Raw genomic sequence first — 25,907 nt, forward strand, 5'->3', positions numbered from 1 at the left:
TATCTATCTATCTATCTATCATATAGTGCCTTTCATATCTATCTATCTATTTATAATATAGTCCATCCATCATCCAACCCGCTATATCCTAACTACAGGGTCACGGGGGTGTCTGCTGGAGCCAATCCCAGCCAACACAGGGCACAAGGCAGGAAACAAACCCCGGGCAGGGCGCCAGCCCATCGCAGGGCACACACACACACACACACACACACACACCAAGCACACACTAGGGACAATTTAGGATCGCCAATGCACCTAACCTGCATGTCTTTGGACTGTGGGAGGAAACCGGAGTACCTGGAGGAAACCCACGCAGACACGGGGAGAACATGCAAACTCCACGCAGGGAGGACCTGGGAATTGAACCCGCTACCCACTATGCCACCGTGCCGCCATTTATTATATAGTGCCTTTCATATCTATCTATCTATTTATCATATAGTGCCTTTCATATCTATCTATCTATCTATATCTATCTATCTGTCTAATATTGGGTGCAATGCTCCAGCACATCAGCTGCTCCAGACAGACCCGTGAAGAAGCCTCTGCTGCACAGACACAATTAGCTGTTTGGCAAAGGCAGATTTTATAAGAGGTAAAGACTGATAACTTTTCCATCCACTTCACCCAAGTTACTTAATTAATAACCCAAGTAATGGACCTTTTATTGTGTTTTGTTTTGGCTTGTCATTTCTTGATGGACATTTTAATAGCTAATAAATAATAAAAATTGTACACAGCTGAAAAAACAACTGCCTCGACCACACACTAAAAAAAAAACAGATTTGGGTAAGTGAATAGTACTACTTAAATTTTAGTTTGAGGCTTTAAAAGGCCTTGGTGGTCTTTGTACAGTGGATGAATCGCTGAAGTGACAACCAATATTGAAACTGGCAGTAATTTAGGAAATGTAATTAAATGTAATTGTGAACAAGTTAATCAGTAATAAATGGAGATTACAAGTATGTGGAGAATTCTCAACCTGAAGTATGGCAGTTTGAGGAGCTGATTAAGAATAACTGCAGTAAAACTGAAAGCAGCCAACTAATTCTGAATGAAGAATACTATTTGAAATTCCAAATTAAAGGAGACCATTGAAAAATGCAACATAGCTCCTAATCCACTAAGAGCTGTGTTTGGTGTACTCCCAGAGGAGCTTAAAGTGGAGCAGGGCAGACAAACTGTAATTGCCTTCACTATTGGAATGTAGTCTTATCTTGCTCAACTGGAAGAATCCTAACTCTGCTATTCTAAGTCAGTGGGTAACTGATGTTATATACTGTTTGAAACACTAAAAAATCAAATTCGCACTTAAGAGGATCTGTATAAAACTTTTTCAAAACCTGGCAGGATCTAATCAGTAACATTTTAGAATAAGTATTTAAATTGAGGAAGCAGATTCTCTCCCCTCTTTTACTCCCATTTATCTTTATTCATTTATTAATTTATCTATTTACTTATTTTTACTAGCATAACTTTTACACTGCTGATCTAGCTGTCTTTTTCAGGGGTGGTGGTTTATTTGTTTTTTGAACCTTTTTTTTTTTTTTTTGTAAAACTTGAGTTATTTGTATGGAATGTTATTTGATTTTAACAAAATCAATAAAAATGATATAAAAAAAAAAGAAAAATGCAACATAACAAAAAAATTATGAATCTAAGAATGTGTAACTATGACCTTCTCTACAAGAATAAGTTTGGAATGCAACATATATACTGTATATGTCATAAAATCTATTGGTTAAAACAAAGAAGAATATCCAGACTTCCTAAACTTACTCTCAACAATGTGGCAGTGAGATTGCATTAGGAGTCCTGTAGACAATTCCCCTCCCAAACCTACCTAAAAAAGTACATAGCAGAAACATAAGATGTGCACAGAAATCCACACAAGGCAATCCATGATGTCTTCTGCACTGACAGGCTAAGGACACCGAAAGTCCTGAGTCTTTAGCAGGAAACACCAAACAGAGTGATGATGGCTGGGAACTGTTACGTAGAGTGTATGACCAATGTGTTTTGCTTTGTTTCTTTTCAGACATATTTTGCTGTTCAAGACACCAAATCGTTCCACACTGAAGAAGAGGTGGACAGAATTAATGCAACTATTGAATGTGAACAGCCACAGCCTGACCTTTACAAGTAAGCCAAGTTCCATTTCTTGGAATTCCACTTATATCTGAGTACTAGCTGTGTGAAATTTCCCAAGTCAGTGGGCCTCAGTCATTGTGCCACTGGTTAATCTAGTGTATCTGAATTACAGGGTGAGTCAAAATTATGTTAACACCAAGGTTATTATAGTTTGTGTTTTTATATTAGTTTTTATTTCTATATTTTTTTCTGAACTTACTTGTAAATTCAGTTTAGTTTTAGTTATCCTTCATCGTGTATTTTTAGTTTTAATTTAGTTTTTATTTCACAAAGGCATTTCTATTTTATTTTTATATCTATTAGTTTCAGTTTTAGTTTTAGTAATTATGGCATGGAGCTCCTACGGAGTTTAGTTTTGTGTTGCAATCAGACAGAAGTGTAACACTTAACAGATTTGGATACAAGTTTAATGTTAGTGGAAGCTACACTACATAGTTTGAAAAAGTGATTGGTCAGTAACAGTATGCTGATTTTGTATGATGACCTTGTCAGTCTCTCGATCGGTAATGTTTCATTTTCAAAAATTGGGAGTGGTCTCCCCTTGACTTTCTCATGTACTCAGATATGGGGATGGATATTTGAGGAGTAAACCGCAAGACAATGGTTATAATTTTATATTATGCACATTAAAGAACCATCAACAGCAAAATCAAACTAATAATATATTGAACAATTATTATAAAAGTAAAGTCGAATAAATCGTACTCTTCAGCTGCATGAATAAAAAAAAAATCAAGTAAAAAAAATCAATTCAGGTAAAGTACCACTTCCATTTGATGGATTTGGCCCAAAAGTTAATACAGATCTACAATTTTGGTGTAACAACCACATGCCGAATTTCATCTATCTATCTTGTTGCATTTTTGAGTCATCGTGTTTAAACACACACACATACAGACATAATTCAAATAAACAGCATTTTCTGACTCAGAGAGGTCTAAAATGTTGAGATTCATCAAAATCTCGAGGTTGAATTTGTTCATGATTACTTTCTCTATACTTCATATAGGAGAAAGTAAAAACGATTCCTCTGGTGTAAACTGACAGATGAATTACTGTCAATGAAAAGCAGACACCTGAGAAATAAGCTCAAATGTTACTCATTCGTGATTTTTCTGTCCATACAGTAAAGGTTTTGTTGACCAGCACATTCCGATTTCAGGTGTTTTGATTTACATTTTGATATACAACAAGTGCAAAGAAAGGCAGCACAGTAAATCGCTTTCTATTTCACACGCTTTACGTACCCGTATTCACAAATTCTGTGTGAACACCCATCCTCCGTCACCAGCTGCTGTTTACTGGATGAATATTTGTGAGTGGCTCGTGGTGGATGACTTTCTGCTTTAGAGTTAAAAGTTACAAGTGTTAAAGAATAACAGCAAGAATATTCATTCAAAAACGAAAACTAAAAATATTTTAGTAAATTATTATTTTATTTCAGTTAGTCTTTCCAGCTACTTTAATAGTTTCATTTAGTTTTAGTTTTTCATTTCGGTTTTGTTAATTATTTTATTTCAGTTTACGAAAATGTTTTTTTAATAATAGTTTCAGTTTTTATTTTAGTTTTCGTTAACTGTAATAACCTTGGTTAACACTAATAGTACAGCTATGTATTTATTTACATACAATTTTTGTACCACTATGGTACATGTGTTGAACATGATGACGAACAGGTTGAAACATTCCTGTAAATCATCTTGCACATATGAAGTATGTTTTGTGAATAAATTGTTTCCGCCATTCAAATGTTAACATAATTTTAACTCACCCTGTACTTTGTAACTAACTAGGTACATTTTTGTAACCCTGTGATATATTTGTAGTTTTTTTATTTACCAGGGGCTAATATTAGTTCACAGAAGCTCCTTACTCTAGAATATGCTACATAAAATTGGCCATGACTGAAACATTCCTGCCATTGATGAATTCTTACCTTACTAGTGACTGGCCTTGGCTTCTTTTGATGGTAACTGCAAAACACAGAGGAAACTATTGTTTTGAATTGAAATGTGTAATTAGCAAGAATAACCGGAATTTTGGGAGTTTCTGCTATTACTATTATTATTAAAACTTTATTATTTTAATTTGTTTACATCATGTAAACAAATGTTTTTCAGTTACTTTTTTCTTGCCCTAGCCATAGCCAGACACTTAAGTCATAACATTGCATCATGTTGTAATATAACTTATTACAATATAGCAATTCTGTTCAAATTGAACAGAAGAGGACAAGTCAAAAAGAAATATGATATGTACAGTTGTCCACTCCTCTCCTTTTTGGTTGTGTGAGGCCCATTTACTGAGCTCTGCTAGTATTTAAAGTGATGCAGTCGCCACCAGCCTGTTTTGGACGTGAGGAAAACACTACTCCTGTATTTCTTCCTCCCTGGCAAGCCAACTCGAGCTTTATTCCTAAGCATGTCTTACTTGAGCTTAGTCGAACCTTCTTCCTCCCACTTCACAGTTCATGCCACATATCATCCTGTCCAGTGGTTGAAGTGAAACCATACAAGAGGCCATACAGAGCTATCTGTGTTGTCAACGTCTTATTCCCCTTTGCGATGTGTTATAAATTCTACATGACATATTAGTCTAGCAGTCCCCCTTGGAGAATAACCAGAGAGCGTTTATTTTAGTATATGATATGAAGAAGTGTGGGGCTTTAGATTGGAGAGTGTTGACAGTAGTAACGAAATTTGAAGAGTCCTTTAAGCCCTGTTCACCTCTCCTTTGACTGTGCCGAACACTTCACCTTCTTCACTCTTTCTACCCTATTGCTAGTGTTGCTGCTTCTCTGGCTGCGGCCTTCATCTGCATACACTGCAGGCGCCATAAGTCTGCGGAGTCACTTCTCAGAGCTGTGCTGAGAAAAGGACAAGGTGTGTTAGAATGGCCCCCTTGTTACAAGAACACATGTCACAAAATTTTTGATTGTCTCTAACGTCACCAAATATTCATTAAATCCATTAAGTTTTTTTGAGATTTTGGAGTATTTATTTTTTCTATTATATTTTTGGGTGGGTTTACCCCTAAATATTGATTTATCAAAAAGACCTTTCTTATGTTCCATCCTGCCAGATTTCAGTGTTTTAACCTAACAGGAAATAGTGTTTTTGTTCACAAGTAAGTAAATGAGCCAAATTTGCATATATATATATATATATATATATATATATATATATATATATATATATATATATATATATATATATATATATATATATATATATATATATATATATATATATATATATATATGGCGCAGTGGTAGTGCTGCTGCTTTGCAGTAAGGAGACTGTGGAAGATTGTGGGTTCGCTTCCCGGTTCCTCCCTGTGTGGACAGCGCTTTGAGTACTGAGAAAAGCGCTATATAAATGTAATGAATTATTATTATTATTATTATTATTATAAAAAAAAAAAAACGACTAGATGAGACTTTTTCCAGGGGACGAGACGTGATCTTTTGGAGAGAGACAGAGAGTCAGAGATACTTTCACTTCCTGCAAGACGGACAAGTCACGTCATACTTACAACCTTCAGACGCAAGTCCAGTGATACACATGCAGAGTAGGTTAGAGATAATGGAAGTAGGAAAAGTCGAAAGTCTGAAAAAGTGAAAGTTAAGACTGCATTAGTACAAAAAAATGAAACTATTACTCAGGGAAATAAAGGAACAGCAAAAAGAGATTTAATGTTCAGGTGCTGTACAGGCTTTTAAACGTTCGAAGCTCGGCACGAAATGCAGATCACACAGCAGCAGCAAGCCAACAGCTTCTCGAGTAAAGAGGAGGTGAAAAAAACACCTGTTACTTGTTTCCCAATGTATCACCATTTAAGAGGGGTTTCGGAGGAGCGGCCGCGTCTCCTTGGGGTGTGCTCAGTCCCCCTCTTCACAACAGCGCATTCCGCCGCTGGCAGGGGGGGAAAGGGGTTGGCAAGCGAAGCCTCCAAATATATATATATATATATATATATATATATATATAAAAGTAAAAGTGACAATGACAAGAAAGATCTATCTATCTATATATAAAATATCTGTACACTGGGTTGTCAGCTTCTGCCCAGATCTCGCTCTATATACAGTGCCCTCCATAATATTTTTTGACAAAGACCTACTTTTCCTTGATTTACCCCTCTGCCCCACAGTTTAAAATTACAAATCAAACAATTCAGATGTGATTAACTCTTTGAGGGCTGAATATTTTTTCCAAAAAACTCAGTTTTATGAAAAGCACACAAAGCAATACTTTCACACAGAGATCAACATAAAACGTCAGTTGCTGCATGCTGTGCCTGCTGTCGGTGCCTGTCTCTGGTGGCATTGGCTGCACATGGAGGTGGGGTTGTTGCTGTTGGGGCTCAACGGCCAGCAGGAACACATGGTGGGCTGGCTGCCTGGCTGTCTTTGTGCGACGGTGGCAATTACAGTATGATGCAATCTGATATGTACCTCTTGTCATCATACGTGGCTGTCCTTCCAGGCAAATGTTGCCATAGGTGCATCAGCTACACAAACGTGTTGAACATCACAATCAGCTGATGCCAGTACCTCACTTTCGTTTTTGATCTCCATCCCCAGATCACTTGACTCAAAGTTGGAGTCCAACAACTCAGAGTCTGATTCAGCGATAATACACTAAAAATCATCCACAGAGTACTTTGCTTTGCGCATTCACTATGGTCTCTCGCCAGAAGTTGATGCCATTTTTGAGGTTGTTTGCTCTTTGCTATTCACGTACACACAGGGAATTAAATCAATGAAGCAAACTTTCCTGCTAGCAAAGATAGTTGAACTAAAACGTAACGGCAAACTTTGTCAGTTTACAGCGGATTACCATCCTCTACCCCTGAATTTCGACAAAAGCAATATCCGCCCTGAAAGAGTTAAAGTGCACATTGCGGAGCTTTTATTTAAGGGGATTTGCAAATATTTTGCTCCACCATGTAGAAATGATATATAGATTTTATATAGGTTTTTACTATAGGAAACACATTTAAATTTAATTTGAAATTCTGCATTTTTTTTTTTGCTCCTTAATAAAACTTGCCAACATGCAATGCAAAAGATGCAATAAATATATTTTGTAACACACTGGTATGCATACTTTTATACCCACTATAAGATATGAATATAGCAAGCAGTTAAACTTCTGGTGTGCCTCATGTTTATAGGTTTTTCTTAAATTAGCATTTCAGAACCTTAGATTAGATGTCATTGATTTATACAGACATGTGATTCAATGGACAGAGACACAGCAGTGTTTCACGAGTAACTACACAAATTCACAACACCTGTAATTTAAAATTACAAAGCAGGCTAATAATATTGACAGCAAAGTAATGCAAAAGAAGCAATTCTGATCAAACACAGCCACAGACCACAACTACAAACCAGAGTACAAACTAATAGTCAAAAAAGTAAACTGGAAAATTGAGTGTTGAAGTTTGATGGCTAGCAGACGATTTTAACATTGAGCACTGACAAGAACAGACAAAGCATTTAAAATAACCAGCAGAAGAGTGAAAGAGGGGAGATTAAAATATAACAAGCATCTTAAAGTGCAGTACATCCGTCCATCTATCTTCCAAACCCGCTTTATTCAGAGCAGGGGCAAGGGGAAACTGGAGCCTAACCCAGCAAGCATAGAGTGCAAGGCAGGAACAATTCCTGGATAGGGTGCCAGTCCATTGCATTGTGAATACACACACACACACTCATTCACTCACAGAAAATAATTTATCATCATCAATCCTATAGTTTTTGCTATTCAGCTCTTCATAACTGTCTGTCTTTTTATGAGATCCCCAGTCATGATTCATTCTGTCCTGTATTCAATTCCTTTCATAACCGACTTTTTAATTCCTGCTACAATGATGTGACTCATCTGTGCATTCAACTCTTACTGTCAAGTCTGACTTTAACTGACATTCACTTGTGTTTTATATTCTAATACAGCGTAAGGGGTTGTCTGCACTTCAGGCCCTGTATGCCTCACTTTTACTCTCGTATTTCAGTTATTTTGTTACGTCTCGGCTTTGTAATGTATTCATGTAATGATGCTTACTATGAAAGGGGAATGTTAAAATCAAAATCAATTGATAATAAAAATAATAATAAGTTACATTTATTAAGCGCCTTTCACAAACCCAAGGTCGCTTTACATACAGAATAAAAAAAATTACACAGATGACAAAAGTTTGTAGAAGACAAAAGTTTTCAGTTGAGATTTAAAAGTGCAGAAAGAGGAGCAACCTCGGAAAGACTGAGGAATAGAGTTCCAGAGTTGAGGGGCCATAGCACTGAAGGACCTGCCTGCCTCCCAGGGTGGAGAGACTGGTGCGTGGGACAGTGAGGAGATTACTGCTCGAGGACCTGAGAGAGCGACAAGGAGTGTACGGAGCTGAGTGAGGTAGAGGGGGGCAATGTTATGTAGGGCTTTGAAGATGAGAAGCAGAATCTTGAATTTAATCCTTGATGGAACCGGTAACCAGTGAAGCTGGGAGAGAACAGGGGAGATGTGAGCAAAACGCTTTGTGTTGGTGAGGACTCACCATGTACTGTACTGTAGCCTCTGTGTAGATTTTGCAGGGAGGCCAATGAAGAGGGAATTACAGTAATCAATACGAGACATCATGACAAAAAATGAAGCAGAGTCTGAGCATCATTAAAGGACAGAAATGGACAGAGGTGGGCAATGTGACGGAGGTGATAGAATTAAATTTTGGAAAGAGACCTAATGTGTAGCTCAAAGTTAAGTGACGAGTCAAACAAAACATCTATTGTTGCAGCCATCTGACAGTTCTCTTTTCACTCTGCAGATTTGTTGGCCGCATCAACATATACCAGAACCGGGATGAGCCTGCTGCCAGGTAGGATTTTACTGCATTGTGTGGTAAAGTAAATAAAAGCACCGCTATTTAAAACCTTGGGTTCAGTAACGAATAAGCTGCTCATGCATTCGTCACACTATATACTGTTGAACCTCTGACTTTCTGACTGGTCCTTCCCCAGGGTCTTGAACAGGTGGGATGTGCAGGTCTGGTCTCGGTCGATGTGTGGTTGCTCTCTTCTTCTTCCTCTTCATCTTTTCCCACTTCTATGTGGGGTTGATGCACATGATTAACCTTCTCTATACAGCTCGGTCCTGCACCTCCTCGACAGTCAAGCGGTTTCCCTTCAAATCTTATTTTACTTTATCCATCCACCTCTGCTTTGATCTCCCTCATTTTCTCATCCCCTGGACCTCCAATCCCATCACTCTTTTGCCCACAAATTCAATGTCTCTCCTCATCATATATACATACCACTTCAATCTACTTTATTGAGCTTTTTATCTCTCACTGTTTTGTTGCATCTCTGATTGTCCCATTTCTTAGTCTGTCCTCTTTTCTAACTTTTCCCAATGCTTCACTATCAGTTGTTTCAATGTAACGACTGTATCAGTTGTTCTTCTCCACAGCATAAAACCAAACTATTCCCCCTCATGTTGGTCTCTTCCTTAAGCCTTCTCTCTCTAACCCTTTCCCAAATGTTCCTTGTGTGTGACATCCGTTTCATCCCTCTATTATTTCCACAACCATTCTCCTTATAAATGGGTACAATCCCCCTGTTCCTCCACTCCTCTGGTATCCTCTTCTGTTCAATGATCTTCTGCATTCGATCCCACAACAACATCGACCCCCAATTCTCCTAAACTCGTCCACACTTCTGCTGATCCTGTTCCCTTTCCATTTGTCATTCTTTTCAGTATCTCCTTTACTTCCTCCCTCCTTATTCTTGGTACTGGACTCCATCACCAAATAGTACCCTTGGATTTTCTTCATTCAACAGCTTTTCAAAATACCTCTTCCATCTATTCTTGATCCTGTCATGCTCATTTAGGATCACATGCAGCATTATTTGGAGGAAATTATCCTTCCCCCCTTTTCTTTCTCCAGACCATCCGAGTATAAATAATTTTCAGTGAATTGCAGTGAATGGATCATTCATGTCATGTCCGTCTGACAGCACAACGCATGCAGACAAGATCGACTGTCTCTCGCACTTTCCCTCCAGCTTTACAGTACCTGTCGGCATCAGTTAGCCTGCCCTGCTTTCTCTTGTTCACTTGCCATTATGTTGATCAGGGAGAACTGTGCAGGTTTGGCAAGTTACAAAGCACTGTTGAAGATAAAGTGATAAAGGTGAGGCCTAGCTGGTCAGGGTCTCCAGTTCACACTCTGTGCCTTAGCTTACATTTTATTAGTTAGTGAAGACTGAATGAAAGAATTGGGACCCACCATAGTAATGAAGACAGAAATCATCTCTCTGTCTGTTCATAGCAGCAAGATGCCACAGTGCATTACTTATTTAGGCATATGGCCAAATATCTTTGCAGATCATACAGTTGTCCTTAATTGAGCATGGCCCACTGCAACGAGAACATGGTTCTGATCCAGCAAAATGCTTTTAGGATTTTTTCAGCTCCATGTTAAATTCTTTTGTACCACTGTAACTCTTATCGTCTAATTGTCTCTGTTTTTCAGGCCTCTGGGATCAGAAAATTTGCTGCTTAGAGGAGCCACTCTGAAGAATACGGAATACATTTTTGGTAAGTGATATTTTAGCAGTTTTTTTGGAAGATGCTACACCCAGTAAGTTTTAAGATTGGCCATTGTGTGGCGCTGCTGTGATTGTAAGCCAGTCACACACACACGTTATGTGGAATGCATTCATCGCCCTATTGAGCTGAGCATCTGGTTTCTCATGCATGCTTAGATTTCTGTTGAGGTTGAATAAAAGGATTGCACAATGAAAAATGTTTATTTTTGAGTAAGCAGAAAAAAATCTGATATTTGCCAGCTTCTTGTTAAATCAGGAACTAAACCACTACTGATGTAAAAGCAGATATACACCAAATAAGCACTTAGTCACAGTGTTTTGTTTACATGGCGCTGGCAATTCAAAATTTCTCAAGCTGGCAATTCATCGTCTCTGTAGGTGTCACCGCATGAAATTTTAAGTTGCAAAGCTGTGGTTTAATGGGTTGAATGCTTTGCACACAGTTTGCTGCGCCTCCTGAATGTTTTCATCAGTCAGTTTCGTTGCTGATCAGCAGTATCAGTCTTCATCTTCAGGAGATGCTTCTCTGAACTGCAGCTATGTGCTTATTCAGGGAGCACCTGCTGTAACATCTGTGATAATCTCCTACCAAGAAGCAGGCAAAATCTGATCTTGGGTTGTGACTCAAAAGTGGAGATTTGTTTTTGCATAGCCAGTGCACTACAGACACTTTGTTTTCAACCTTTTTATCTTTTTCTTTCGGCTGCTCCTGTTAGGGGTTGCCACAGCGGATCATTGTCTTCCATATCTTCCTGTCCTCTGCATCTTGTTCTATTACACCCATCGCCTGCATGTCCTCTCTCACCACATCCATAAACCTCCTCTTAGGCCTTCCTTTTTTTCTCTTGCCTGGCAGCTCTATCCTTAACATCCTTCTTTTATTATCCCCAGCATCTCTCCTCTGCACATGTCCAAACCAATGCAATCTCGCCTCTCTGATTTTGTCTCTCAATCGTCCCACCTGAGCTCACCCTCTAATGTACTAATTTCTAATTCTGTCCATCCTCGTCACACCCAAAGCAAATCTTAGCATCTTTAACTCTGCCATCTACAGCTCTGTCTCCTGCTTTCCAGTCAGTGCCACCGTCTCCAACCCATATAACATAGCTGGTCTCACAACCGTCCTGTAGATCTTCCCTTTCACTCTTGCTGATACCCGTCTGTCACAGATCACTCCTGACACTCTTCTCCACCCATTCCACCCTGCCTGCACTCTCTTTTTCACCTCTCTTCCACAATCCCCATTACTCTGTACTGTTGATCCCAAATATTTAAACTCCTCCACCTTCTCCAACTCTACTCCCTGCATCCTCACCATTCCACTGACCTCCCTCTCATTTACACTCATGTATTCTGTCTTGTTCCTACTGACCTTCATTCCTCTCCTGTCTAGAGCATATCTCCACCTCTCCAGGGTTTTCTTAACCTGCTCTCTACTATCGCTACAGATAACAATGTCATCAGCAAACATCATAGTCCACGGGGACTATTTTCAACCTAATTAAAACATTTCTAAAAAACACTAAAAACTTGGCACTGCAGATGACGGCTGTTATACCATCACATCTAACAAGTGTGTGCTGCTGGCTTGCAACCACTATCACACCACATGGTAACCATTCTTAGACCTTACTAATTTTGAACTCTAAAAGCCCAGTCAAATTGCAGATTAGCTGCATTTACATGGTTTGGGGGCACACTGTTGCTTATGATGGGGTGTTGCTCTTCAGTTCTGATAAGAGAGCTATGGGCCCAAGATGTGGTAAAGTTAATGAGGTGGACTAGCAGATGGCCAGTCACATACACTTTATTACCAAAAGTATTGGGACACCCCTCCAAATCATTGAATTCAGGTGTTCCAGTCACTTTCATGGCCACAGGTGTATAAACTCAAGCACCTCGGCATGCAGCCGACTTTTACAAACATTTGTGAAAGAATGGGTCGTTCTCAGGAGCTCAGTGATTTCAAGCCTGGTACTGTGATAGGATGCCACCTGTGTAATAAGTCCATTTGTGAAATTTCCTCACTACTAAGTGGTATTATTAACAAAGTGGAAGCAACTGGGAACAACAGCAACTCAGCCACAAAGTGGTAGGCCACGTAAAATCACAGAGCAGGGACAGCGCATGCTGAGGCACACAATGTGCAGCAGTTGCCAACTTTCTACAGAGTCAATAGCTACAGACCTCCAGAAGCTCAAGAACTTCATGGAATGGGTTTCCTTCCAAGCCTTACATCACCAGATGCAATGCAAAGCGTTGAAGGCAGTGGTGTAAAGCCAACCACCATTGGACTCTAAGAGCAGCAGTGTCCTTTGGAGTGACAAATCATGCAATCCAATGGACGAGTCTGGGTTTGGCAGTTGCCAGGAGAACGATACTTGCCCGACTGCATTGTGCCAAATGTAAAGTTTGGTGGAGGGGGGATTATAGTGTGGGGTTGTTTTTCAGGGGTTGGGCTTGGCCCCTTAGTTCCAGTGAAAGGAACTCTTAATGCTTCAGCATACAAAGCCATTTTGGACAATTTCATGCTCCCAACTTTGGGGATGGCCCCTTCCTGTTCCAACATGACTGCACAAGCACCAGTGCACAAAGTAAGGTCTATAAAGAAATGGAGGAGCGAGTTTGGTGTGGAGAACTGGCCTGAACAGAGCCCTGACCTCAACCCGACAGAACACCTTTGGGATGAATTCGAGCGGAGACTATGAGTGAGCCAGGCCTTCTCGTCCAATGTCAGTGCCTGACCTCACAAATGCTCTCCTGGTCAAACATTCCCATAAACACACTCCTACACCTTGTGGAAAGCCTTCCCAGAAGAGTTGAAGCTGTTATAGCTGCAAAGGGTGAGCCAACTGTATTAAGAATGGGATGTCATTAAAGTTCATGTGTGTGTAAAGGCAGGCGTCCCAATACTTTTAGGAATAGAGTGTATAAAGTAAAATATTCATATTCAATGTCCTCCATGATATTTGGAACAAGCACACATTTTTCCTCGTTTCACTCCTCTGCTCCACAGTTTAAAATTACAAATCAAACAATTCAGACATTGTGATTAAAGTGCTCATTGCAGACTTTTATTTGCACATTTTTTTATTTGGTATTTGCATACATTTCAGTTAGAGTATGTAGAAATGACAATGTTTTTTCGACACCGTCCTTCCATTTCAGGGCACCATAATGTTTGGAACAATTGCCGTCACAGAGGTTTGTGATTACTCACGTGTGTTTCATTGCTTCATAAGATACCTAGGCTTGCCTTTACCTACAGACTACCTTTGTAGTCTGTAGCTGCCATTGTTCAACATGACAACAAGAGCTGTGCCAATAAAAGTCAAAGAGGCCATTATGAGGTTGAAAAACAAGAATAAAACCATTACAGACATCTGTAAAACCGTAGGATGTCCTAAATCAACTGTCTGGAATATCATTAAGAACAAAGAACACACCAGTGAGCTCAGAAATCACAAAGGGACTGGTAGGTCAAAGAAGATCTCCACTGCTGATGACAGAAGAATCCTCACTATGGTCAAGAAAAAGCCCCAAACGCCTGTCTGACAGATCAGAAACAGTCTTCAGGAGGCAGGTGTGTGTGTGTCAGAGACGACTAGAACAGAAATGCAGAGGACACACTGCAGGATACAAACCACTAGTTAGCCACAAAAAAACGGGATGGCCAGATTAGAGGTTGCAAAAAGTAATTAAATGAGCCTGCAGAATATGTGGTCATACGAGACAAAGATGAACCTGCTGTGTCAGAGTGATGGCAAGAACAAGTTTGGGGATGAAAAGGAACTGCCCAAGCTCCAAAGCAGACCACCTCATCTGTTAGACATGGTGATGGAGTGTTATGGCTTAGGCATGTATGGCTGCCACAGGTCCTGGCACACTTCTCTTCATTGGCGACGGGACTGTTGACGGCAGCTGCACAATAAATTCTGAGGTGTGTAGAAACATCTGATCTGCTCAAGTTCCAGTAAATGCCTCCAAACTTACTGGATGGCGCTTCATCCTGCAACAAGATAATGATCCACATATACTGCTAAGGCAAAACAGGAGTTTGTGAAAACTAAAAAATGGAAAACTTGAATAGCCAAGCCAGTCACCTGATGTAAATCCAATTGAGCAGGCCTTCCATATGCTGAAGAGAAAACTTAATGGGATTTGCCCCACCAAAACAAGCGGGAGCTGACAATGCCTACATTAGAAGCTTGGCAGAGCATCACCAGAGAAGATCCTCAGCACCTGGTGATGTCTATGAATCACAGACTTCAAGCAGTCATTGCCTACAAGGGATATGAGACAAAGTAGTAAATAGGACTTCTTGGTCCTGAAATCAGAGGACCATGTAGAAAAATTATTTTTACATGCTGTAATTGAAATGTATGCAAATCCCCTTAAATGAAAGTCTTCAATGAGCACTTTAATCATGTCTGAAGTATTTGATTTGGAACAGGGGGCTAACTCAAGCAAAAATGTGTCTTTCTCTCAAATATTATTACAGGGCACTGTATATATATATATATATATATATATATATATTTATTGTGAGCTGGGGGGCTGATCGCACCCCTACAGGTTAAAAAACGCTGAAAGACTACCTTCACATTACTCCCTTGCTTGCTGGGCTTACTTGCGGCCGATCTACTGTGCAATCCGCACGGTACTTCGCATACTTAAAAGTCCGAAAAGCACCTGTCGATTTTTGATTGTTTGCTTTTCTCGCTCTCTGATCTTTCCCTGCTCCTGTCGCACACTCCTTTGAAGAGGAAGATATGTTTGCATTTTTTTAATTGTGAGACGGAGCTGTCATCTCCGTCTTGTCAAGGAGCACGTTTAAACTTTTGAAAAACAGACATGTTTGTTTGCAGTGTTTGAATAAAGTTCCTGTCTCTACAACCTTCTGTGTTTCTGTGCTAATCTGTGACCAAAGCGTGACAATATATATATATATATATATTTTTATGAAGTGTTCATAGCTATTGGGAACATCAGTGCTGCTTGTTCTGTGCTCATTCTGCACCAGATGCTCACAGACTGATGGAGGTGCTGGTTCAAAGAAACCTCTTTTCTCGCTGTCTGTCCACTGTTGCCACAAGTTATGCCATTCCGGTAAATGAACGCATTTTCACCTTGTCAATAACTTCAATGGCCTTACCTGTATACTTTATGTACAAAAATATAACTACCTTGTATCTGTAATATGTATAAGACCTGTGACAGCAACATTCTGAAAATGTTAATTTTTATGCAGATGACAATTTCAATTTTGTTAAGAAAAAAATCAGACAACAGACCCAGCATGCGTCGGTGCAACCATTTCAAGGCAGACCACCTTGCCACCAAGGTCTCAGAGAAAAAGAGTGAAAGAAAACAGAAAAGACTAATTAATGGTGAAACAAAACAAAAAATATATAATTAATTAAAAAGCAATATAGAGAAGGAATATGTCAGCTCTAACAGTTGAATGGTTATGCTACAGTAAGTTCTCAGACTTCATTTAAATGATGAAACAGATGGAATTTCTGTAAATTCAGGAGACTTCATTCTAGAGTTTGGGTGTCCTATAGCAGAAGTAACTGCTTACTGTACAAATTTTGTTTATCCTTGAATTTTAAAGAGGGCCAGCTTCAAGAGACTGCAATGTATGCCCTGAACTGACTGCACTAATTAATTTTGTGTGGTAATGGGAGAGCTGAACCATTCTTGACTTTTAAGTACGGTACCTGATAAGAAGATGCATTTTAAAATCGGCTCTAAATTTAATTGCAAGTCAGTGAACGATTTAAGAACTGCCGTTGCATGGTCATACTTCTTGGCTCTAATTATGAGCCTTGCTGTCATGTTTAAAATTAATTGTAGAGTAATATTCATAAAGCATTACAGAAGTTAATTTTGCTTGAGACAAATGAAAGAAAAAGCTCTTTTAAGAATCTGCAGCAGATGTAGCCCAATCATATTCTTTTTCTCAGATGTGAGTTAAATTGTGAAATTCTTCCTTTTCTTTCTTTTTATTCAACTTCTCATCCCCACCTAACATTTATTCGTAAAGACAGATAAATATGAAAGGCACTATATAATACATAGATTGATAGATATGAAAAGTACTGTATAATTACATTTGCAGACAGATATGAAAGGCACTATATAACAGAGATAGATAGATAGATAGATAGATAGATAGATAGATAGATAGATAGATACAGTAGATATTTTAATTTCTGAAACTTCAGCTCTAATATGCTAAAAATGTGGCTGCCAAAAATGCATTAGTATCTAATTGTTGAGCATTTTGCATTTGAACTGTTACATCACTACTGTGCCATTTAGTGTTTTTATAGATAGATAGACAGACAGATCGCTAGATAGAAATAAAAGGCAGTATATGATAGATAGATAGATAGATAGATAGATAGATAGATAGATAGATAGATAGATAGATAGATAGATAGATAGATAGATAGATAGATAGATAGATAGATAGATAGATAAAAACTCAGGCCTGAAGAAGGGGCCTGAGTTGCCTCGAAAGCTTGCATATTGTAATCTTTTTAGTTAGCCAATAAAAGGTGTCATTTTGCTTGGCTTTTCTCCACATTCATAATGGCTAACACGGTACAACACCCTAGTACTACTCACTTTTGTTTTAATTCCCTCCTTTGCCACTACCTCTGGGGGGTCCAGACTTTGTTTCCAAAACTGAGTCTACCCTTTTAATGAGCTTGTTAATTTTGTGGGTTTCTTTTGATGTCACCAGCCCAGCGCACCACAGCATACAAAACTGCACTGGTCGTCACAACAGATTTGTTGGAGATCTGAAGGATGTGGCTACTAACATTAAAGGAAAAGAGTCTTCTAAGGACAAAGAACCTGCTCTCCCATTTCTTATATAGTTCCTCTGTGTTCTGAGAGCAGTCCAACCTGTCATTAATGTGGACCCCCAAGTACTTGTAGGAGTGGACCACCTCTACATCTACTCCTTGAATAGTGACCAGACACAGAGGCTCTTTGATGCAGTGAAAGTCAATAAGCAGTTACTTGGTTTTGCTGATGTTAAGGTGCAGACAATTCCCTTTGCACCAAGAAACAAAGTTCTCCACCTGACTCCTTTCCTCTGTCTCACCCCCCTTTTTGAGTTTAGCTGTTTAGTTGAATGCTGGGAAAACAGGTGCAGCATGAAAACTTGCAGGCATTTTAAGCATCAAATACCCCACAGCTTTACACGCACAAGGTGCTTATATCATTCTCCATTTAAAGACAATGCTCTTTTGTTAGTTTGAATTCTTTACAGAAATGACTGTGCTGTCCTTGTTCTAATTTTGTACTTGATATTTGATTGTTAAAAAAAAGGTGACGACAAAAAAAAACAATGCGTAAGCTTCTACATAACATTTAGTGAAATAAACTCCTAAACATTGGAATATTGCATCCTCTCACTGTCCCTCTTTCATTCTGCCTTGGCGTCTGTGGCCCTCAATTCACTCAATGCAGAGACGAACTGTAATATGACACAACCAGCATATAAACATCAGCTAACTAAATTAGGGTGAGGAGAAAAATTAAATAAAACTGCAAACATTTGAGAGATGTGTCTGGCACAGGTAGAAAATAACTCTGTGAATCTATTACTGCTAATCTAAAGCAAGAAAAATGTACGAACCTGTTATTAACAACATGTAAATCAATATGTAATTGGTTTAGATGGGATCAGAGTTAGGAAGTGATTTAAGGAGATGAAGAGAAAAAAAATAATTTCATTTTAAAGATGATATTGCAGAAATGGTGAGGGAATTATTGTGTTATTTTTGCTTTTGTTTCAGTTTTTAGTACTGATATTGTAGTGTGCAATTGCTTAGGTGCTGCTACAAAGTTGAATTAATTTAAAGGTACATCAAAGGATTACTTTAGGTGTCAAGAATGATTTTGGATGATTAACATTGCAAAAGTAGTAAAGTATTTAGGGACCATGCCCAAACCCCCCCTCGACTACCGTTGGAGTCACACCTTCACCTACAGCATCACTAACCAAAACTACAGATTAAAGCAAGTTGGTCTAAAGGTGACAATATGTTTTCAGGACCCTGGACCATCATCCAAGACCCACAAAGTTAGACTATACATGAAAACTGACACCACGTGGAACATCTCAGTAGGATGAGCAGGCGACCCCAGAAAACAAATGGTGTAGCCAGTGGCTCAAATTGTTTAATGTCTTTCTTTCTAGAATTGACAGAATACTGGGGAGTGTTGTGCAGATAAATCCTAATCTTTTAACCTGTCAAACTGATAAAATTAAGATTCAAAAACTGATATGTTTTCCCTAATTCTTCTCACAAGGTCTTTCTTTTTTCTGAGTCAAAGTTCAGACACTTTGTTGTGCACGCCGTCATCTTTTTTAGTGCGGCTGTACTGATGTCACGCACTGCTCTCGCATACACCTCATTGCCCGCCTTGAATTGCACCACGTTTTCTACCGCACAATGCCGGCACCTGTGATTTAAATCCACATTTATTTAAAGAGCTTCTGTAAAAAGCTACATTTCATCTTGGGAACAAATAACGTTCTATCTGCCTGTTAATCAATCAATCTATTTATCTATTATATAGTGCCTTTCACATCTATCTTATCTATCTGTCTCTGTATTAGATAGATAGATAGTGCCTTTTACATCTATCTATCTATCTATCTATCTATCTATCTATCTATCTATCTATCTATCTATCTATCTATCTATCTATCTATCTATCTATCTATCTATCTATCTATCTATCTATCTATCTATCTATCTATCTATCATATAGTGCCTTTCCTTCTATCTATCTATCTATCTATCTATCTATCTATCTATCTATCTATCTATCTATCTATCTATCTATCTATCTATCTATCTATCTATCTATCTATCTATTATAAGGTGCATTTTACATCTGTCTGTCTGTCTGTCTATAAAAACACTAAATGGCACAGTAGTGATGTAAAAGACCGAATGTGAAATCCTCAACAATTAGATACTAATGCATTTTTTGCAACCACATTTTTAGCATATTAGAGCTGTAGTTTCAGAAATTAAAACAACAACAACAGACTAAAAGACTACCAGAGAACACAATTTTTCAAATGTGTATTTCAAACAAAGCTAGTAAGAAGGAAATGTTAAAATGCAGATGCCATAATTTGGGCTGACATAGTCAAAGGAATAAGAAGAATTGAAACAAAAATCATATTCTACTGAAAGGATCAGACGGACATACCTTCTATATCAATAAAGACCAAGTAACAGAAATGAGAATGACTGAATGATCTTTTGAGTCATAGTGATCTGTGAATATGTCTGAAGTAGTCTTTGAAAATAAACAAATATGTGCCAAACCCAAAAAACACATTTTCTGGACACGAGAAAAGACCTAGCAAACACAAATTAGCGAATTGGTATTCCATATAACAGACAGTGCAAAATAGATATTTTCAAAAAAACAAAATGAGAACATAAAAACTGTCTGAATGGGTGGAAAGGATTTCTTCATAAAAAATGGTGAAGATTCCGACAAAGGTTTGAAAACTGAAAGGCTGAGAAGTGAATAAAGCAATTGGATTGAAAGCTGAAACTAGCAGCAAATGTTCAACTTAAAGAACAGTAAAAGATTGAAAAATAGACTATCAAGAGATGTTTATGAAATATTATTGAAAATAAGCAACTAAATAAACAAATAGTTCAGCGACTTATTTACAGAAATTAAATAGAATGCCACAGGCACAAGTAAAAACCCTTTTAAAGAATTTTTAAAAAAGTTTTAAAAAAAATAAAATTCAGATTTGCTTCAGGGTACACTGAAAGCTAAAAAAAAAAAAAAAAAAAAAGTTCATATAAACACCATCCTCAGAAATTCCTGGGAAATATAAAGGGTCTTAATGAGAGAAATTCCTGACGCCACTTTCTTGGGGTTTTTGACCCAGCCTGTCAAGGCGCGCTCAGTGTTTTGAATTTCTTACTTGCATGTCTCCCCAAAAAAGATGACCAAAATACAATTAAAAATAAACATTAAACAGTGTACAGCATTTTACATATAATACAGTACCTGATTTGAGTCCATTATACCTTAAGACTTTGCTACATTTCTCACAGCTCAGATAGTTCAGTTCCTATTCATCTAAATCTAAAACCACTGAAAGCCTCGCCTGACTTTCCATACCTGCCTTTGTTTTCTTAACGTGACTAAAGTATCTAGCATTCAGAAATTACATTATAAGAATAATGGAATTATAACTGGATTTTTAACATGGCAATTTTTAGGTGTGTTCACATCTACTGCATGAAGCACCTACTGCAAAAGACCACGTCTGTCTAAAAATAAGCATTGATTGAACAATATTAACTGCAGATTATTACTGTAAAGAACTGACATTATCAACCTGCTGCTAAATAGTGTTTGAACTAAATTAATAACACGGGAAAGACACAGCTGCCCTAAATGATATGAACACAGGACGGGTTTAAAAATGGACAGTGATGTTGGTAGGTGGGAGGCTGAAGCGTCTGATCTTTCAGTCTCAGAAATATATGAAACAATCACGACAAGCCCTTGATCTTCTTGCTCATCATTTACCTTTTGAATTCCGGTTATCAGTCCATTTACAAGTTCTTACTTATTTGTATAATTTTAAAGAATTGTTGTGTTTTAACTAATATTAATAGCTAGATAGGGAACTTATTTCTTTTCCTTTCATAGGGTAAAATTGACGCTGATTTTATGCTAGTATTATGTATTAACAGATATTTTTCCAATGGATATTACTGTAGTGGGTATACTTTAAAAATATTATGTTTAAGAAAACTGAAAACCATGAATCAATGATCCTCCACCACTAACACTTCATTCAATGCCGTTTTCATATTTTATTGCAGTCTGCTGTGTATGAAAGCCATTGAGCCTCCACAAGCCCCGTTTGTAGCTCCAATGTAATGTATTCTTAAAAAGCATTTAATTAATGGAGTCTACTAACACATGGAAAAGCATTCTGTTATCTCTATTATTTATAAGTACTGTAAGACTCATTGTTACAAAACTACTTCTTTTTCTTCTTCTTTCGGCTGCTCCCGTTAGGGGTCGCCACAGCAGATCATCTTCTTCCATATCTTCCTGTCCTCTACGTCTTGTTCTGTTACACTCATCACCTGCATGTCCTCTCTCACCACATCCATAAACCTTCTCTTAGGCCTTCCTCTTTTTCTCTTCCCTGGCAGCTCTATCCTTAGCATCCTTCTCCCAATATACCCAGCATATCTCCTCTGCACATGTCCAAACCAGTACAATCTCGACTCTCTGACTTTGTCTCCCAACCGTCCAACCTGAGATGACCCTCTAATGTCCTCATTTCTAATCCTGTCCATCCTCGTCACACCCAATGCAAATCTTAGCATCTTTAACTTTGCCACCTCCAGCTTTCTGGTCAGTGCCACCGTCTCCAACCCATATAACATAGCTGGTCTCACTACCGTCCTGTGGACCTTCCCTTTCACTCTTGCTGATGCCTGTCTGTCACAGATCACTCCTGACACTCTTCTCCACCCATTCCACCCTGCTTGCACTCTCTTTTTCACTTCTCTTCCACAATCCCCATTACTCTCTACTGTTGGTCCCAAGTACTTAAACTCACCCACCTTCTCCAACTCTACTCCTTGCATCCTCACCATTCCACTGACCTCCCACTCATTTACACACATGTATTCTATCTTGTTCCTACTGACCTTCATTCCTCTCCTCTCTAGAGCATATCTCCACCTCTCCAGGGTCTCCTCAACCTGCTCCATACTCTCACTACAGATCACAATGTCATCAACAAACATCATAGTCCACAGGGACTCCTGTCTAATCTTGTCTGTCAACCTGTCCATCACCATTGCAAATAAGAAAAGGCTCAGAGCTGATCCCTGATGTAATCCCACCTCCAACTTGAATGCATCCGTCACTCCTACCGCAGACCTCACCACTGTCACACTTTCCTCGTACATATCCTGTACAACTCTTACGTACTTCTCTGCCACTCCTGACTTCCTCATACAATACGACAACTCTGTCATATGCTTTCTCCAGGTCCAAACAGACGCAATGCAACTCCTGGCCTTCTCTATACTTCTCCATCAACATCCTCAGAGCAAACATCGCATTTGTGGTGCTCTTTCTTGGTGTGAAACCACACTGCTGCTCACTAATCATCACCTCAATTCTTAACTGAGCTTCCACTGCTCTTTCCCATAACTTCATGCTGCATCAATTTTATTCCCCTGTAGTTACTGCAGTCCACTACTGCAAACCAGTACACTTCTTCTCCACTCCTCAGGCATTCTCTCACTTTCCAAGATTCCATTAAACAACCTGGTTAAAAACTCCACTTAATAAACAAAAATGTAATAACTGACTCTTGGATGAAATAAATAAATAAATAAATGTGAAATGCTCTTTCCTATCAGTTAACTTAGTCACTGAATGCACCTGAATGTTACACCATGTATACACTGTCCAACTTGTTTAAATCATGTCATAGTTTTTGTACATGTTCCAAGCAACAATATTTTTACTTTTCTTAAACATTACAGATAATTTGTCATTCCACATTTTGACCCACAATCGTAACTCTGATTGCAATTTCAGGCCTGGCTTATGTTGTCACTAGTCTTATGTTGTGCCCCATGGTGCTGTAGTTGTGTTGCACATTTCTAGTATAAAGCAATAACGGAACATCCACTGAGAGGTCAGATGATATTTTTAATTGTTAATTATGCAGGGAGATTCAAAAAGATTCATCCGATTTCAAAATGATTTATTTCACTTGTAAATCATTAGAGAACAATGCAGTAAATTGTAATTGGTTTAGGTGAGCATAAAGTTTATTATGTAATGTTACAAGTGCTCAATATGACCTTTTCCAGCTGTACGGACAACGTGATAGTCAAATTCATCCCGTACTCGACTGAGCGTGTCAGGTGTTACGGTACTCACAACTCTTTCAGTGCGATTTCGGAGATCATTCAGGGTTGTTGGGAGTGGTGGCACATAAACAGAATCCTTAACGTACCCCCACAAAAAAACGGCGTGAGATCTAGTGATCTTGGGGGCCAGAAGGGGAGAGCCAAATTGTAGGCTCCTTTACGGCCAATCCAGCGATGAGGAAGCTTGTTGTTGAGAAGTGCGCAGACTGAAGGAAGCCATCCACCGGTGACAGTCAGAAACTCTATGATTCCCCCCTCTTTCAAATGGTATGTGATTGATTCCAATCATCAGATGTTGACAGGCCAACTGCCAAGCATATTCTGGATATGACTCCAAGTCTTGGCCTGAGGGGCTGTGCCTGGCTCACCTATTCTGGGAGGAGTCTGATTAGTAAGCATGAGACAAAATTTCACTGGATCAAATTTCAGGATACAGAATAGTGGCAGGGCAAAATGTGACCGTTTAGCATGTATTGTGTGACAGTATCATGACTCAAGTGAAACACAAAGGCAAATGAAAAACATCTTTTGTCAAACGCAGGGAGTTTATAAATTTGACTGAAAAACTAGACCTAAGATATAATATGCCAAAGTGAATTTTATTTCAGCAGAAGCATTATTCACCGCCTGTATAAAGATGTGAAGGTGACAGCTGTCAGCTAATGGATGAGTAGAGGCATTCAAGATGGAAATAATAGGACAGCCATAGTTGGAGCAATGTTTGATGTTAACTCAAAAAACAAATAATCCATTTAAATCTGAATGGTTTTGCACTGCAGTTACTTTATGTTACAGGTTTATGGGGACATATTGTCAGATGTACACAGTACAGTGAAATTCTCACCTATATGTGCTAAGTAACATCCCACATATGTATCTTATGTTACTGCAGTGCAAATATTTCATGTTTGTTTTCAATTGAAGATTACATTGTTTTCATAAAAGAAGATCCAGCTTACAATAACATACATTAAAACATCTGTATTGGCACACTGTGCTAAATTTATTTTGCTGAGTTTCAGTTTATGCATATCTAATAAGTAACACTAAACATACTGTACATTTCTTTTATGAAAACTAGGGGGCTTTGCCCCCTGCTCGCTTTGCTCGCCAACCCCTGGGCCTGCGCTACACGCTAGCCTCCTTGTGGTTCTGCCACTCGCGTATGGGGATGTGGATGTACAATTTAAACAGATTTCAAGGGAATTGTTACATATGCATAATAGAACTAACTATTTTACATTACAGTGAGTAATTAACCGTATTAAAAAACAGTAAAATGTAATAATTTGAATGTTAATTATGTTTCATGTTGCGTTAGAGTTACTCATTGCGTAATACGATTTCGTTCTGTTTGGCTTTGAAATTAACACGCAAATACTTTTTAAACTTACACTTTTACTGTAAATAATAAAGTATCTATCTATCTATCTATCTATCTATCTATCTATCTATCTATCTATCTATCTATCTATCTATCTATCTATCTATCTATCTATCTATCTATCTATCTAAAACTTCAGTAAAAACTATTTTTCTAATTAAATTTTCATCAATATCACATTGCATTTTGATTCTGTGTTTGTGACAATGCAAAGTGTAACTGCCCGTGAGTCAATTTTGTTTCTTTCTCACTATTAAATAAAATGACTTTTTCAAATGTTTGGCTCTGAGATTTGTTAACTGTCTTTACAAAAGCAATTCTAATGGGAAACTGTTAACGTTTTAATATGAATGGCATATCAAGATCTCCTTTGTTGTCTAATGTTATCTTCGGAAGATGTCCAACATTACCTTTCTTGGATACATCCTTCTTTCTACAGTAATTCGGCTGGTGGAAGACCGGATGGTGTTAACGGTTGTAGATATTCTTTGTGATATTGTAAGCTCAAGTTTTCATCTTCCGCACCATCACCACCAACTGTTTCAAGCAAAGTCTATTGATACGCATTTAACTAATTTGCAGTGTAACCGAACAACAATTTTGGTGCTAATTCATTTGACTTCATCATTTCTTTGTGCTAGGATTGCCCGTGTACTCATTTTTTCTGTTAATAACCCTTTGTGATGAAATTCTTCAATAAGATTTGGACATAATACGTCTTCTTTAAGTGGGAACTTAAAGTGAGGAAAACATTAAAATTTTTAAGAGCTGAGAG

At 38.3% G+C, this 25,907-nt stretch overlaps 1 protein-coding gene across 5 annotated transcripts in view; it reads left to right on the plus strand.

Annotated features, from left to right (window-relative positions):
- atp11a (ATPase phospholipid transporting 11A) overlaps positions 1-25,907 on the plus strand; it is a 238,339-nt gene that overhangs the window by 145,177 nt on the left and 67,255 nt on the right. For all 5 annotated transcript variants that reach the window (XM_051926330.1, XM_051926331.1, XM_051926332.1 and 2 more), the window contains exons 7-9: positions 2,042-2,145; positions 8,980-9,030; positions 10,687-10,751. In XM_051926330.1, the coding sequence (XP_051782290.1) occupies positions 2,042-2,145; positions 8,980-9,030; positions 10,687-10,751 (220 nt within the window). The remainder of the gene's footprint in view (positions 1-2,041; positions 2,146-8,979; positions 9,031-10,686; positions 10,752-25,907) is intronic.

The sequence above is a fragment of the Erpetoichthys calabaricus genome, chromosome 4 (genome assembly GCF_900747795.2).
Source record: "Erpetoichthys calabaricus chromosome 4, fErpCal1.3, whole genome shotgun sequence".
Classification (NCBI taxonomy): Eukaryota; Metazoa; Chordata; class Cladistia; order Polypteriformes; family Polypteridae; genus Erpetoichthys; species Erpetoichthys calabaricus.